This window comes from Psammomys obesus, unplaced genomic scaffold (assembly GCF_907164565.1).
Source record: "Psammomys obesus unplaced genomic scaffold, mPsaObe1.curated_primary_1811, whole genome shotgun sequence".
Lineage (NCBI taxonomy): Eukaryota > Metazoa > Chordata > Mammalia > Rodentia > Muridae > Psammomys > Psammomys obesus.
The window spans coordinates 927,731-944,157 of NW_026592439.1; the positions used below are offsets into that span (position 1 = coordinate 927,731).

The 16,427-nt window shown below is 40.0% G+C and overlaps 1 protein-coding gene across 1 annotated transcript in view; it reads left to right on the forward strand.

The window, feature by feature from the left end:
* Window positions 1–10: 10 nt before the first annotated feature.
* Copa (COPI coat complex subunit alpha) overlaps window positions 11–16,427 on the forward strand; it is a 47,392-nt gene continuing 30,975 nt past the window's right edge. The window contains exons 1-7 of the mRNA XM_055613292.1: window positions 11–139; window positions 4,386–4,499; window positions 5,633–5,706; window positions 7,683–7,763; window positions 9,355–9,431; window positions 10,818–10,927; window positions 16,024–16,133. Coding sequence (XP_055469267.1) covers window positions 100–139; window positions 4,386–4,499; window positions 5,633–5,706; window positions 7,683–7,763; window positions 9,355–9,431; window positions 10,818–10,927; window positions 16,024–16,133 — 606 coding nt within the window. The 5' untranslated portion in view covers window positions 11–99. The remainder of the gene's footprint in view (window positions 140–4,385; window positions 4,500–5,632; window positions 5,707–7,682; window positions 7,764–9,354; window positions 9,432–10,817; window positions 10,928–16,023; window positions 16,134–16,427) is intronic.

Consider the following 16,427-nt stretch of genomic DNA (forward strand, 5'->3'; position numbering starts at 1 on the left):
CGACATCGGGTAGCTGACGTGGAGGCTTTGGGAAGGCAAAGGGGAGCGGCGGGACCGGCGGGACGGGTTAATCGTACCTGCGAGCTGGAGGCCTGAAAGATGCTAACCAAATTCGAGACCAAGAGCGCGCGGGTCAAAGGTAGCGAAGAAGAAAATGGGAACAACGGAGGTTGGCTATGTTAGGGGAGGTGCAGTCACCAAGGAATAGGGAATGGGCGGATTCGCTGATCGAACCCAGAGGAATACCCGAGGGAAGCGAGTTAGGATTAGCGGAGTCTCGGCAGTCCGCGCTGCCTGAGCGTCCTGGGACTTTGATTTACTCGTGAAATGGTTCGTTCTTTCATTGTAGGACATCCTAGGCCCAACTCCTATTCCTTCCACCCACCCTTCTGGGGTTGTGCTCCAGCTTTTTTGTTCTTAATGCCTTGTGACTTGTAAGCTTTCTGAGAACCACGTTATATGGAATACCTCAGGGAATTTATTCTCAGCCTCTGTCACTGTAGCTTTTTCGGAGTCAGCCGCTGGCTACTCCCTTGGCCTGTCTGCACCATCTCAATATCCAGTGCTTTCGTTGGACTTCATTGCCTATTTGGAATTAGGGCGTGGAGGCCTACAGCCTCTGAAGTCCCGAGACTGGTAAGATTGTCCGGTGAAAACAAGGTGCTTTGTATTAGATTTGAATGTCAGATAAATAATATTTTGGTAATAATTTTTGAAGGACAAAGGCCTGATACCATACACTTTTGAAATGTTGATATTAGAAAAGCAGAGACCTAAGTCTATGGAAATCTAGTAAAAATGTATCTGGAATATTTCATAATATGCTTTATAGTGAAGGGGTTTAGAATTTGTTCTTTGGAGTCAATTGGACTTGCTTAGAAATTCTGAAACATTCACTAATAAGCTATATGACCTACGTCATACTTAATTATCTCTAAATCTCTATACCCATATCTTTAAAAATAAGGGTAATTAACATTCTCTTTTAAAAAGAATTAAAATGAAAAGTATTAATGTGTTTATAATAGTGTGTGGCCAGACTTAGTAACTAAAAAACTAAAAGCTCTTTAATGTGAGACTCTTTATTCTGAGCAGTTTCTAAGTCTCGTGGGAAATTTGATAATTAAGGGCAGCATTAAGAATTCCTAGTACTGGGCTGGAGAGATGGCTCAGAGGTTAAGAACACTGGCTATTCTTCCTAAAGGTTCTGAGTTCAATTCCCAGCAACCACATGGTGGCTCATAACCATCTGTAGTGAGATCTGATGCCTTCTTCTGGTGCAAAGGTACACATGCTGGCAGAATGTTGTATAAATAATAAATAAATCTAAAGAAAGAAAGAATTCCTAGTACCACCAGAGTTACATAGACCCTGTCTCAAAATAGTAAAAAAAAAAAATTATCATCTCTGGTGCCAGTCATGGTAGCTTTAATCCCAGCACTCTGGATGGCAGATGCAAGTGGATCTCTGTGAGTTGGAGGCCAGCCTGGTCTACATAGCAAACGCCAGGCCAATCAGAACGATACAGTGAGACCCTATAGACCCTATTCCCAAAAAAGGTTCTAGGGCTCTAGAGATGGCTCAGCTACCAAGCTCTTGCAGAGGACCTGAGTTTGGTTCCCAAGTCCCATGTATGGAAGCTCATATCCACCTATAACTCCAGCTCCAGGTGATCTGACTCCCTCTTCCAGGCTCTATGGGCATCTGAACTGACACGTGCACATACATAATTAAAACAAAGCAAAAACCAGTTTCTGGTACTTACGTAGTTGAAATGAGTCTTCTTTTTTTATATGAGTTCTTTTCAAATTTCTTCTTGGGCAGTAGAAAGGGGTTGGGGAAATTAGTGAAAGATCCCCGGAGGGTATCTTCCGTCAGAGAGACCCCCTCCCAAGGATCAACGAGGCCATTCGGATGCAAACAGCAAGAGGCTTTTATTTTGATACTCGGGTACCCGGGGCGAGAAGTCATTCGGAAGACTTCCGCGCCCCCTAGATGGGAAGCTGGGGTTTTTATAGGGTTTTAGAGGCAGAAGCACTGGTACAGAAACGAGAGGGCATGGTTACAGGGGGCTGATTGGTACGTTTACACGAGACCACAATTTGCGTCAAAGTTTGGCAGGGGCACCAAGATTTCAGGAACTGGGTGGTCAAGGGGGGTAGGATGACCCCTTGACGTGGCCCGCCACCTGTTATTTTGTTTTTCCCTATCTTAGCTGAAACAGTCTCACAGATATCTATGAGAGTGATTAACACAAACTGTTTTTAGTATGACTGGGGCAGCCTGACCACAGATATCCCAAGTGGGTGACACAGCTAGGATTTCTCAGTAATTTTCCAGTTTCTCATCTGGCCTTCAGAGTTTTACAAAACAGTGGTGTCTCACAAAATGGCATTAGCTATGTTTAACTTAGTGTGAGGCTGGGGTCTTTCATTAGTACTTAAGAGTTCTTTAAGAGTGCTGAATCAAGCTGGGCGTGATGTCACACAGCTTTGATACAAGCGCTTGGAGACAGAGGCAGGTGGATTTCTGTGAGTTCGAGCCTGGTCTACAAATCGAGTCCAAAAACAGAAAAAAACCTGTCTCAGGAAAAAAAAAAAAAAAAGTGCTGAATCAGAGTTAAGAGTGCATACTGTCCATACGGAGTTTGGTTCCCATCACTTACAGCATGTGGCTCACCACTGCCTGTAACTCCAGCTCCACAGGATCCAGTGCCCTCTTCTGCCCCACTTCAGGCACCTTCACTAATGTACACATAATCCTCACACGGATACACATAATTAAATTTTTTTTTAAAATTAGGTGCTAAGTTGGAGGTAGTGGTTTGTATCTGTAAATCCTAGCACATGAGAGGGTGAGGCAGGAGATAGTAATTGGATGCTAGATAGTGAGACCTGTCCCAAAGAAAAAAAGATGTTAATATATCATAAGAACAAAAGAAACATTATGCAAAATAGCTGCCTTCGTAAGCTTACTAATAGAGTATGTTCACATGTTTTTACAATTAAGCAGTAGCTACCAGACTTGGATGTAGTGGCTCACATCTGTAATCCTGCCACATGGGAGGCTAAGGCAAGAGGGTTGCTATAAGTTTGAGGCCAGCCTAAACTACAAAGCGAGACCATGTTGCAAAAAACCCAAGCATTACTGGTGGCCTGGAGTGAATCCAGTTTGTTTTGATTAGTGCTTAAAGAGAGAGAGTTCAGGCTACAATGAAGGAAGAGAAAAGAACCCTGTGGTCTGGCTGAGGAACAGAGCTTAGCATTTAACCTTCTAACAAAGATGGTTAGAAAATACCAGGAAAAGGAGAAACTGGAGGTCAGTATGGGCTCCCATGGGCCTTTGTCAGAGTATTAATAGGTACATGCATGTGACAAAAATATCCAAAATTTATGGGGAAAAATCGAGGTAGTTGTGGGGCTGAAGAGATGGCTTAGTTGTTAAGAACACTTGCTGCTCTTGCAGAGGACCAAGGTTCAGTTCTCGGCACCCACATGCTGGCTCATAACCATTTCTAACCCCACATCTAGAAGATCTGACACCTCTTCTAACTTGTGCAAATACCAGGGATTCATGTGGTGCTCATAGACACAAAACACTCATACACGTAAAAATTATATTAAAAAATTAAGAGATAGTTGTGATTGTTGTACATACCTATAAATCTAGCACTGGGAGGTAGAGGTGGGAAGTTTGTGATTTTGAGGTCGTCTAGACAAAAGAGTGAGGTCTGTCTTTTTTTTAAAAAGAAAAAATAGCCAGGCAGTGGATCCCCTGGAACTGGACTTACAAGTGGTTGTGAGCCACCTGGCATGAGTTCGAGGAACTGAACCTGGGTCCTTTGGAAGAGCAGCGAGTGCACTCAACCACTGAGCCATCTCTCTAGCTCTTAATTATTATTATTTATTTATTTTTATGAGACAGGGTTTCTCTGTGTAGTCCTTGCCTGTCCCGGACTCCCTTTGTAGAGCAGGCTGTCCTCTCAGAGATCTGCCTGCCTCTGTCTTCCCGAATGCTGGGATTACTGTGTTCATTCCTGGCTCCTAGAAATATTTAAAGGAATACATAACAACACATTGTTGTGTTTGGTATCAATAAAAAGCTAGTTATCAACCAGGTGGTGTGATACTGTGTGCCTTTAATCCCAGTAGAGGCAGGTGGATTTCTGTAAGTTCAAGGTCAACCTGGTATACAGAGTAAATTCCAGGACAGCCAGGGCTACACAGAGATGCAACTTTAAAAATGAGGGAGAAAGTTATCAAGCATGTTGAAGGAATAGATAGATAGCCTCTGGTTAATCTATTTTCTTTTGTCAAGCTTGACAAAAGAAGACATCAGGGACCTTAACTCATTGTATAATTTTCTACTTTTTCCTCCTTCCCCAGGCCTTAGTTTTCATCCTAAAAGACCCTGGATACTGACCAGTTTACACAATGGGGTCATCCAGTTATGGGACTATCGGATGTGTACCCTCATTGACAAGTTTGATGAACATGATGGTAAGTTAATTTCTAGGGGGAAATTAAAAGAGATGGCTCAGTGGTAGAAAGTGCTAGCTGTTCTTGCAGAGGACTTGAGTTCAGGTCTGTAATCATATTAATCCAGGGCTCACAATCACCTGTAATTCAGCTCTGGGGACCTGATACTCTCTTTTGGCCTCCACTAGTACTTGGACTCATGTGCACATGTACATATATATAATAAAGTGAATGTTCTTCTTAAAAGGCAAGGACTTGTCATCCCCTGTCTAAGAATCTTAGTTTGATAAGGATTCCCCCAAAAGTAAAAACTGTGGATGTGTAACGGGGTACAAACAAACAAAGACAAACTACAAATAGGAATCTTATTAGGAGCCAGGTGTGATGATACACACTTTAATCCCAGCACTCTAGAATCAGAGGTAGGTGGAATCTCTTGAGTTCGAGGCCAGCCTGTTCTACAGAGTGAATTCCAGGGCAGTCAGGGCTACATAGAGAAACCCTGTCTTGAAAAAAATAATAACAAAAAAAGGGTAAACGTCTGGAAGGCTGTGGCTTGAGGCCATTTTTGCTATCTAGGAGTGAGGTCTCTAAAAGAGACTGCTAAAAGAACCATGGCTCTTCTTAAAATTGAAAGTGGGATGAAATTGAATTCTACTTGGGCAAGGGATGTGCTTATGTAAATAAAGAAAAAAAAAAAAAAAGGCACAGTGACTCCTGGAGGCAAGCAAACAAGACGGAGTAATCTGGAGAAAGTAGCTGGGGCCAGAGAAACAGTGACATGGTTCATGCCAAATTCTGAAGCAGCCTTCCTACAAAGGCCATTGGACACAGAATCTACGCAATGCTGTACCCCTCACAGGTTTAATTTAATGAAAATTAAATATATAAAGTGGATCTGTGCTTTTGTTTAAAAGAAAAAGAATCTTAATAGGGACTGGTACGATCACTGCCAATGCTGCCAAGACTCAGGACCTGACATCCAGCCCCAGGACCCACATGGCAGATGAAGAGAATTGACTCTGCAGCTTGTCTCTAACCTCTGTGTGTGCACCCACTCATATAGACACAAATAAATCATTTTTTAAACAGCCTTTGACAGATACATGAGAGAGTAACTTTCCTTAACATACATTGCCTGCTTTCTTCCCTAGGTCCAGTACGTGGTATTGACTTCCATAAGCAGCAGCCACTGTTTGTCTCTGGAGGAGATGACTATAAGATTAAGGTACAGAGGATCTGATATGGCAGGGAATAATGAATAGGAGAAAGTGGTAAGATTTGAGAATCAAGAAAAGAACTGAAAGACAGGAGAATTCATTTATATAGAACTTAAACTTCTAACATTATCCAAAGCACTGATCTAGCAAATACTTAATACTTACTGTATATCAGAAACTTGTTTTGTATGGGAACTGAAAGGTGAGCACAAAGTAACTTCTGTTCTCAAAGATCCTTTAATTCAAGAGATAAATGTATAGTCAGTGGCATGTATAGTTTGGTGAATGATAAATAGTCAAAATAGGAAAGAACAGTACAGGTACAGAAATGGACATTGTATAGATGGATGTGTTTGAGAATCTCCAGTTGGATTTAGAGAGTTCAAATCTGAAGAAGGTGAGAGAGGGGGCAGAAGATACAGAGGGGTGAGATCATGACCGAATGTTTGCAGTGCTTAGGAGTTCTCTTGCATAGACAGGGAACCAATACTGGAGCTTAAATATAGGAGTGGTATAAGATTTACATGGATTTTGTTTGTTTGTTTTTGAGACAGAGTTTCACTGTATAGCCTTGGCTGTCCTGGAATTTACTCTGTAGACCAGGCTGGCCTCAAACTCTGAGAGATCCACCTACCTCTGCCTCCCAAGTGCTGGGATTAAAGGTGTGTGCCACCACCACTTGATGGATTTTACATTCTCTTAAAATACTCAGATGGTAACAAATAAAAGATTGGATGAGTTGGGAAGGACTGAAGACAGATACCAATAAGAAGATTATCTTATAAATGCATGTGGCAGTGAATAGAACCTGAATTTAAGCAATACTATTTGAAATAGAGAGAAGGAGATAGATATGAGAGCTTAAGGAAAAGTGGTTGTTTGAGATGAATGTTGAAGAAAAGTGAATGAGATACTATTGCTTTGTTTTCCTTTAGTGCTGGGGATTGATCTTACAGGCCTCATGTATGCTTGGCAAGTATTCTACCACTGAGTTACCTCCCCAGCCGTAAGAGGATGTCATTAACTTGGAAAGACAAATCTGGAGTAGGTACAGTTTTCTGGAGTTTGGGAGAATAGATAATTCCATATTGGCTATGAAGTGCTTGAGGTACCTAAGAGACTCATTGAAGATATCTGGGATTTGTCAACAGGAAGGAAAAACTAAAGCCACAGTGTAGAAGATGCTGCACAGGGAATAGTTTGAATGATAGACAGATGATAATGTAAAAGAGAGAAAGGCAAGCTCCCTTGAGGAGCCCATAGCCACACATGTCTTAACACTCTGTGATTTTTCTTTGAGAAGGCTATATTCATGCTCTTGAGAGTATCTTCCTTTCTTCTGAGTACCTCTTTTTCTCTTAACCTTTGTACTAAAGTCTACAGTAAGATATCTTTATTCCAACTCTGCTTAAAGGGGAAAGAGGAAGTATTGGTATAGGAAATAATAATTTTATAATTTGAAGATAACCAAGGAAGAGCAGATTCTAAGATGCCAAGGAAGAAGGAAGTTTGGGAAAGACGAAGTGTCAGAATAAGATCCAGACTAAGAAGAAACCTTTATACTCTCAAGTTAGTAGCTTATTAATAATCTTAGCATGTTAATGTTAGATGAGAAATTACATAGAATGGAGGCAGTTCTTTGAAGATTGACTGTTATAAAGGTGTAAGATGATGCAGCAACTTTGGACCTCTAAAGACAGATGTCAGGGCTGAGGATGTGACTCATGTAAATGGAATGCTTATCTAGTGTTCATGAAGTTCAGCACTGAATAAAACAGCATATGTATACCTGTAATTCTCAGCAGTTAGGAATTGGAGGTGCGAGGATTAGCAATTCCAGGTCATTGTTGGCTACCTAGCAAGTTCTAGGACTACCTGGGCTATGTAAAACCCTGTCTCAAACAAACAAAAAGAAACCTGATGAGCCTTTCAGAAGTTCAAGACATTTACATCCTACTTCTTGGTTGAATTTCTGTCTTTGCAGGTTTGGAATTACAAACTTCGGCGCTGCCTCTTCACGTTGCTTGGGCACCTGGACTATATTCGTACCACATTTTTTCATCATGTGAGTGCTGTTGAGCTTCATTATGCAGTGTTCCATAATTTCTCCAAAGCCATCTATCTGCCTTACCACAGTAATCTAGCTGACCAACCTTCCTTCCTTCGTTTTTATTTATTTATTTTTATTTTTTTTCTGTGTCATGCTGGGCATTGAACTTGGTATCTCGTGCATACCAGCAACATGCTGTCCCTGATACATAGCCCAGCAATGGTCTCCTTATCCTCAAGAGCCCATGCTTTGAGGCTGAGGGGGATAGTTCAGTTGGTAAATGCTTCCACACTGTCATAGGGAGATGAGTTCATTCCCCAAAGCCAAGCACGGTGGCACACAGTTCTAATCCCAATGTTGGGGAAACAGAGCCAGACGGATTATACTCAGCTTAATTGGATCCAGTGAGCTCTAAAAGGAAGTCATTGCTTTTCTATAGAGAAATATAGGATTTTATTTTGTTTTATTAAGCTGCCAAACAAAAGTTTGTAGGCTAATCCCATGCATGGTATGGTATTGTTATTAAGTAATAGATATGTCCAGGTCAAATTAACACACAGTTTGGCTAAGCAAATAAATATTTTGAAGTATTAACAATCAAGTTCCTTTGTCCAAGGATTTTGGGAGTCTGGTGGAGCCTGTTCTCTTAGCCAGGCTCAGACTCACTGCCTTCTTTATCTATCAAGTTTCTCTCTCTCTCTCTCTTTCTCTCTCTGTCTTACTCTTTCAAGACAGGGTCTTACTGTGTAGCCGTGTCTGGCCTGGAACTCACTATGTAGACCAGGTTGGCCTTGGCCTTGAAGTTACAGGGATCTGCTGGCTTCTGTCTCACAAGTACAAGGTTAAAAGTGAGAGCCACCATGCCTTGCCATTTGTCTGGTGCCATATTAGTAGATTAGAGAGTACGTTAAAGAGACTCCTGGCCTCTTGTCTAATCCTGTCATGAAAGGTCTCACTATAATTTAGTGCTGTAATTCAAGCAAACATGTATTTGCTGATTGTACTTATTCCTTAAAAAATTAAAATATGTCCAACTGTTGAATTGGGATGTGGGACATTGATTTTTTAGTTTTTGTTTTTTGAGACATGGTCTCCCTATGTAGCTCTGGCTGTCTTGGAACTCACTATGTAAACCATGCTGGCCCTAAAGGCAAAGCGATCCACCTGCCTCTGCTTCCCAAGTACTGGGGTTAAAGGTGTATGCCAGCATATCTGCCCAGGCTGTGGATTTTTTTTTTATTTTAATATAAAAATTTTAGCATAGGATAGAATGATTGCAAAATTACAACTAAAACATTTCATAATAAATACTCAGAATAATATATTAGATATTTATTATCAGAAAAGACTCCTGAAGAGCCTTGCCTACAGTAAGTTGCTGTCTACCTGGAAAGTTAAGAAAGACCTCGCTGGGCATAGTGGTGCACACTTTTTTAAAGTCCCAGCACCCTTAGCGCTTGTGACTCCATAGTTTCAGGACCAGCCTAAACTACACAGTGTGACCCAGTCTGAAAAAACAAGGGCGGGGGATATAACTCGGTGATAGAACACTTGTCTGGCCTCACGGAGCAAGATTGTTCAGAGCCTTGTCTGAAATGTCTTTCAGGAATATCCTTGGATTCTGAGTGCCTCAGATGATCAGACCATTCGAGTGTGGAACTGGCAGTCTAGAACATGTGTCTGGTAAATCTAGAGGCAGTAGCCTCAAAAGAGGGTTTTAATTCTTTTTAGATTTTTATAATCAGCTTCTTTTCAGGTCAGTTGTCTTTTTTTCCCAGGTGGGCCGTGTCTGCTGATTAATTACTGATTATATTTGTAGGATTCTTTTAAATATAATAATATCAATCTTGATTTTGTAATATTGGTTTTTATTTGTTTTTGTGTTTTGAAATAGGTTTTCTCTGTAGCCCTGGCTGTTCTAGATTCACTTTATAGACCATGCTGGCCTCGAACTCAATAGAGATCCACCTGCCTCTACCTTCCCGAGTACTGGGATCAAAGGCATGCACCTCCATGCCCAGCTTAATTTTGTAATATCTTAACAAGAAGAATAGGTTATATAACTAGGCTTTTAGAATAGAATGTTTAGTTGCTTTTTAGTTCTGTTCCCATAAAACTTCAGTTGGGATCTAGACCAATGAATCTTAGTGTTTGGACTGGTTCTCTAGTAGAACTTTCACAAGAGGTAGGACTGTTTAGAACAACAGCCTTTAAAGGTACTCTACTAAATTCTATCAAGTATATTTCCTATATGAATTACTAATATTGCATTTATTTTCACATTTTCATGTGTCTTTATTCTGAGAGAGTTGTATAATCTCAGCTCCATGAAATTAATAATATTTAATTATTAAACACTTAGTGTCAGAAAGGGAATTAACTTTTGCAGGCAAAGATGCCAGGTGTTTGATTAGGTGCCACACAAGCCTGTGACCCGAGTTTGAGCCATGTAAAGATAAAAGGACAGAACTGATTATAGCACCCACTCCTGCTGCACCGCTAATAAGAAAATAATACTAATTAAAAAAAATTTTTTTGTGGGGCAGGAAAGATGGCACAAAGGTTAAGAGACTGGCTGTTCTTTCAGAGGTCCTGAGTTCAATTTCCAGCAACCACTTGCTGGTTCATAACCATCTATCATGAGATCTGGTGCCCCCTTCTGGCCTTAGGCATTCATGCTGGGAAGAATACTGTATACATAATAAATAGATCTTAAAAAACAAACAAACAAAAAACTTTTGTTTTTCAAAACAGGGTTTCTCTGTGTAGCTCTGGCTGTCTTGGAACTCTGTAGAGTAGGTGGCCTTGAACTTAGAAATCCTCCTGCCTCTGCCCTCCAAGTGCTGGGATTAAAGGCATGTGCCATCACTGGCCAAAAAAAAAGTACATATTTTTTAAAAGGAGCTATTGTTAACACAGGTGGCATTGCTTATTACTAGTTCAGAATTGTTAGGATGACTTACCTTGGCTCCATAAAAATACAATTGGATAAGCATCTACTGACTATGAAGAAATAGCTTAGGGGGCTATTGATGTCTGCTTTTAATTTAATGTGTTTTTCTCTTGCAGTGTGCTAACGGGGCACAACCATTATGTAATGTGTGCTCAGTTCCACCCCTCTGAAGACCTGGTTGTATCAGCTAGCCTGGACCAGACTGTCCGCGTTTGGGATATTTCTGGTGAGCTACCCAAGTTCAGGGAACAATCTAGTCATGTCTGGCGCAAAACTGCAATTGCTTAAAATAGCAAGGGTATTTACTTGGCTTAGAACGACGAAATTTATATTCCATTCCTGTATAATATCATCCTTGTTTTTGAAGGTATTAAATCTGCTTTGAACGTTCTTCATGTTAGAAGTGTTTTCTATGAAAGTGGCTTACTCTAGGAAGCTAATTTGATTTAAATAACTTCTTAACTTCTTTAGTTGCCTCAGATTTTCATTAAAATATGAAGATTTGATTAAGAGCCAACCTTTCCACTCAAAATAAGGAACATGTTTTACCAAAAAGAGAGAGTATGCAGATAAATGGATTCCTGAACCCTGTTGCCTTATATAGAAATGGAAACATCTTATTAGATTTCTTCTATAGTAAGGAGCATAGAGTGGAAAGGAGTTAGAACTTTTTTATCCAGAATACTTTTTAATAAGCTTTCTAAGACCTTATACACTTGTATAATTAGGCTAATTCCTCCCGTCATAGTTTACATATAATGATTTTGAAATAAAGATTGAAATTTGAGTGTCATACAGAGATCTAAATTTAAATACTGAGAGAGAATGCTATTGATGGTGTTTGTGCATGGGCTTTGTGCTGGGGTAGGGAGCTGAAACTAAATATGCTTCTCTACTCAGTTACACTGTTTCAAAGAATCACTCACTGAATTATCTTTATTTGCCACTTCAAAAATTCTTAGAAATTGAGTTCTCTGGAAAGTCGGTGGTGATAGCTACAAAACAGTATTTCTTTCTAAAACAGGATGGTTCTTATAGGCCCTTAGCTGCTTCTTTGTGGAAATAAAGGAGTTAGCTTTCTCCACTAAACTGCTAAGGTGGCAACTACCTAATTTTCCTGTGATACTGCTGGGCCACAGCATTTTAGTATTTTCTGGTTTTATAAACCATTAGTAAACAGCAAGTAAAAATTTGGATTCCTGAATACAACATTTGGAACGTTTTAATAGCAATTACAGTTATGTATTGTAGAAATAAAGTGAGGGGATGGGCACGGTCTTGCATGCTATAATCCCAGCACTTGGGAAGTAGAAGCAGGAGGGTCAGGAATTCAATGTCATTCTTGACTATATAGTGAGTTCAAGGCCAGCCTGAGATTCCCCATCTCAAAGAACCAAAGCAAAGAAAAAAAGCAAACAAGCCAAGGAGAGAGGGCAATTGGAGAGTGGAGGCACTATGCCATGCTGTCTCTGTAGTTTTCAAAAGCTTCAAATTGCAAGACAGTGGTATAAACAAGATTGTTTTGCAGATAGGGCTTGTTCATCCTCTAGGGCTTTGCCATTGCAGTTTTCCGTCAGATCGACTAGGCTATTTGAAGTACACCCAGATGTGACCAGCCATGCCAACAGGAGGAGCTTGGTACAGGCTTCTTGAGCCTGTGCCCTCTCCTCACTGCCAGTACTGGGAAGCTTAGCATTCACTCTGCCCATAACCTAGCTGTGGCTCATAGGATTTCACCATGCACACATTCAAGACATCCCCTCTGTCTCAGGAGATATGCACCTAATGAGCCTGGGCCCCAGTCCTGCTGGCCCAGCTAATCAGGGACAGTTAGGTAGAACAGTCTGAATTCTGTGAGAAAGTTGCTATAGGAAGTATCTGGAGTGACTTTTCTCAGGTCTCCCAGGAAGGGAGTACAGCTAATTCCATCCTAGGAAATATGTTAATTTCATGCCTAAACTGCTGTTTTTAGGTGCTAGGGCTTCATTCCCCAGAACTGTATTGCTCTACTTTAAAATTGCTGCTTGTGCCACCTCCTGCTAGCACAGCATGTTCCCTGTGGTCTAGCTAACATGACCAAGAAATAAATTTTTAAAAATGTGTTAATTAAAATAAGAAAGCAATTTGGGGAAGTAAGGTGGCTAAGTTCTTATTTGTGACCATGAAATGCTCAAAGTAAAAAGTTTCCTTCTTCACCTTTTACAGGCAAAGAACATGTTTATATCAAAGTTAGATTAGAGAAGTGAGGGAGAGTATGACCTTAGTGGGGTTGTGTTGCTCTTGAATGTGTGAATTGCATGGATTGCTATGTGGTATTGCAACTGCTATTATTTGTGGATGTTACAATGGGAATGTTGTGCTAACTTGCTATACTAATATGAATGTTCTTTATCATTTCTCTGCTGACTCTGTTCACTTTAAATAATTCTTTAACCAGAGGAGAAGTAGATGTTTTGTTATTTACATAAGTGGAAGAGCAGTTGGGTCAGGCTTTTTACACTTAACATTTTCCTTTCCTCAAAAGCAGCACACACAAGTGGGTGTGGTGGCACACGACTTTAATCCCAGCACTCAACAAGGCAGAGGCAGGTGAATTGCTGTGAGTTCAAGGCCAGCCTGGTCTGCAAAAATCCAGTCCCAGACAGCCAAGGCTACACAGAGAAACCCTGTCTTGAAAAACAAAGCAAACAAAATTAGCGTATACTCTTCAGGACTCCACTTTGCTTTAGTTCAGATAAGTCCCAACACAAAAAGAGAAACCAGCTTTCTGGTCTCTTAGGGACTGGCGTTAACGTTTTCAAGAAAGTACATTCTAAATAAGAGAATAAATGTTCCCAAGTTTAGGGAACTGATGAAATTCTGATAATTCTCTTTTGATAAGAACACTCTGAGCTAGTGCGATAACACCAAGAGAATGTAGACCTCTTTAAAGTCAAAGCAGTCCCTAATACTGCTCCCATGTGTGTTTAGCCCATGGAGTTCACTGTGACCTGAATATTCTGTTAGCCTGTCAAAATCTTTTGTTTAAAGGGGAAGAGTTTCAAAACTAGCTGTAGAAGATGGGTTACTGTTTTAGCTTGTGCTTCAAAGTACACTGTCCATTAAATTATTTTAATATGCTTATACTTTTGCATGTCAAACCCATGTAACTCAGACTCACTCTTTTAAATATCCGCTAAAATATATTAATATGCTGCCAAATCCTTTCTACATCCCTCTCTTTACTGTTTTTCCTGGTCCCCACTGGGAGGCATACATAACTGGTCCATTCTGAGAATGTGCTCTTCTCCCTCTGGATTTGGGTAGCTGCTGTAGAAATTTTCCATCTGTCGCTCAGTCCTAGTGAGTGGCTTGTCGAAAGCTCAAATATTTCTTCTCTCAGTATCTTTTCACTGCCTGTCACTATTCATCTGTTTTGCCCGTCCTCTTTCCCTGGATCATTGCAGGCAAGTGCACAAAGGCTTCAATTCTGTTATGTAGCTTTCCATTTAATGTGTTTGTTAAAGCTTATTGGAGGTGAAGTTTCTCACAGCTGTCTGCTTTTTTTTTTTTTTTTTTTTTGAACCTATTACATACACTACACTCAAGAGAAAAAGTTGACAGATTTTATTAAAGGGACAAATGAGATAAGTAAAAAGCATCCTTGTAATCATGCGTTTATGAAGCTTGAGGAGAGTGTCTCCTTTTTCATTAGTTTTGTCTCTATACCTATGGCTAAGGCATCTCTTGAATTGGGCATAAAATAAATTGGCTCCAGTGCTGATGTTAGGCATTGGCAGACAGTGCAGTCATTGAACGTAACTTCTTTCTATTTCCTACGCACTTTAGTTTGAAGCTTCTTAGGTTTTATTTTCAATGATACGTTTTATTTTGTCTCTGCTTTTTCAAAAATTTAACAAATGTTAGGTAACTTTATCTTACTGTTCTCTTTCTCAAGTATTTTAAAAGGTAGGATTTTGGCCTTAATTTTGTTTTGTTATGTATAATTTGGTGCAATTACATGTGATTGTTACCTATCTCTAAGGGTTGTTATCAGAATCAAATTTGATACTGGTACTTTGTACTATAATTTTGGTTCTGGTTTTAACACAGTTATTCAGCTTTCCCCTACCCTCCCTTTTTAAAAAATAGATAGGACTTTGCTCTGTAGCCCAGGCTCAACTTGTGGCAGTCCTCCTGCTTCTACATCCTGAGTGCTGAAATTACATGTATGCATCATCATACTTTACTTCAAGTAGGTAGCTATTAAAGATGTGTAGGTGGGTGGGCCACAAAAAAGATGCTTATCCTGGTGTCTTTTGCCTATGATTTAAAAATTATGGGCTAATAATTCCTCCCAGTGAAACTAGCCTCTGTAGGTTCTGTTTCTTTTTTTTTTTTTAATGATTTATTTATTATGTATACAATATTCTGTCTGCACGCCAGAAGAGGGCACCAGATCTCATTATAGAAGGTTGTGAACCACCATGTGGTTCTTTGGAATTGAACTCAGGACCTTTGGAAGAACAGCCAGAGAGAGGTCTTAACCTCTGAGCCATCTCTCAGATATATATGTTCATATCTGTAACCAGCCTTTTATGCAAGAGCATGAAAAATCATGACAGTTTTCTACCTTATTGCTGTATCATCTCATAGTATTTGTATTAGTTCTTCCAAACTAAATAGCTGTTTTGTTTAACATGTCTAGTTCTGCAGTGCTTCTGGAACTTTCTTGTAAGTTGCTTTCAGCTTGGAAAACACTGAAATGTGATCTCCCCCAAGAGTATTTCTTTAAATTTTATGATGAGGATTAGAGATATGGCTTAGCAGCCCCCTTCTGGCCTCTATAGACACCAGGCATCCATTTGTATAAAGATGTACATGCAGACAAACATCCATACACATCAAACAATAAAATATATTAACATTTTAAGGTAAAAATAAAGTAAAAAAATAAAAATTTTAAATGATAGGGAAAGGTCGCTATAAACTTTATGAACCTGAAAGTGGACATTGAATGATTACCATTTGAGGCTACATTTTGGAAAGATTAAAGAATGGAAAGTGCAATCACTCTGAAGTAGACAGCTCTTTGAGGTGAGATTTAATGAACTTGGTTGTGTCAGAATTTGAGGCTCCCAATGAGGGGTCTTCTGTTAAGGAAGGATCTAGGGAAGAATAAATAGGTACCACTTGGGAGTGTCTGTCTTCCTTCCATCTAAATTTATTTTCCTGTTTCATTTTATCTTAGTCTTTCAATATATCTTTCTGTGATTCTCCTACTGTGCTTTTACTGATAAGGTTATGTTTGCATCTTTCATCCCGCTCCTTAACCCTCCAAAGGTCTAAGGAAAAAAAACTTGTCTCCTGGTGCGGTGGAATCCGATGTGAGAGGAATAACTGGGGTTGATCTGTTTGGAACTACAGATGCAGTGGTGAAGCATGTCCTAGAGGTATTTATCTCTGTCACTGTTGGTGAATATGTGCCGCCCTCTAGGGAAAACCCTCAGTATGCTGCCCATTGAATTCTCATCTCCTAGGTAGGAGTGTCTGTGGTGTCTGAGGGGTGCCACAGCACAGCTGTGGAGTCCAGAGGACAACTTGGTGGAGTTATTTCTCGCCCATTTTTTTGTGGGTCCCAGAATTTGAACCGTAGCTTGGGTAGCAAGCATTTTATCCACTGAGCCATCTCACTGACACATTTATTTATTTATTTATTTATTTATTTATTTATTTATTTATTTATT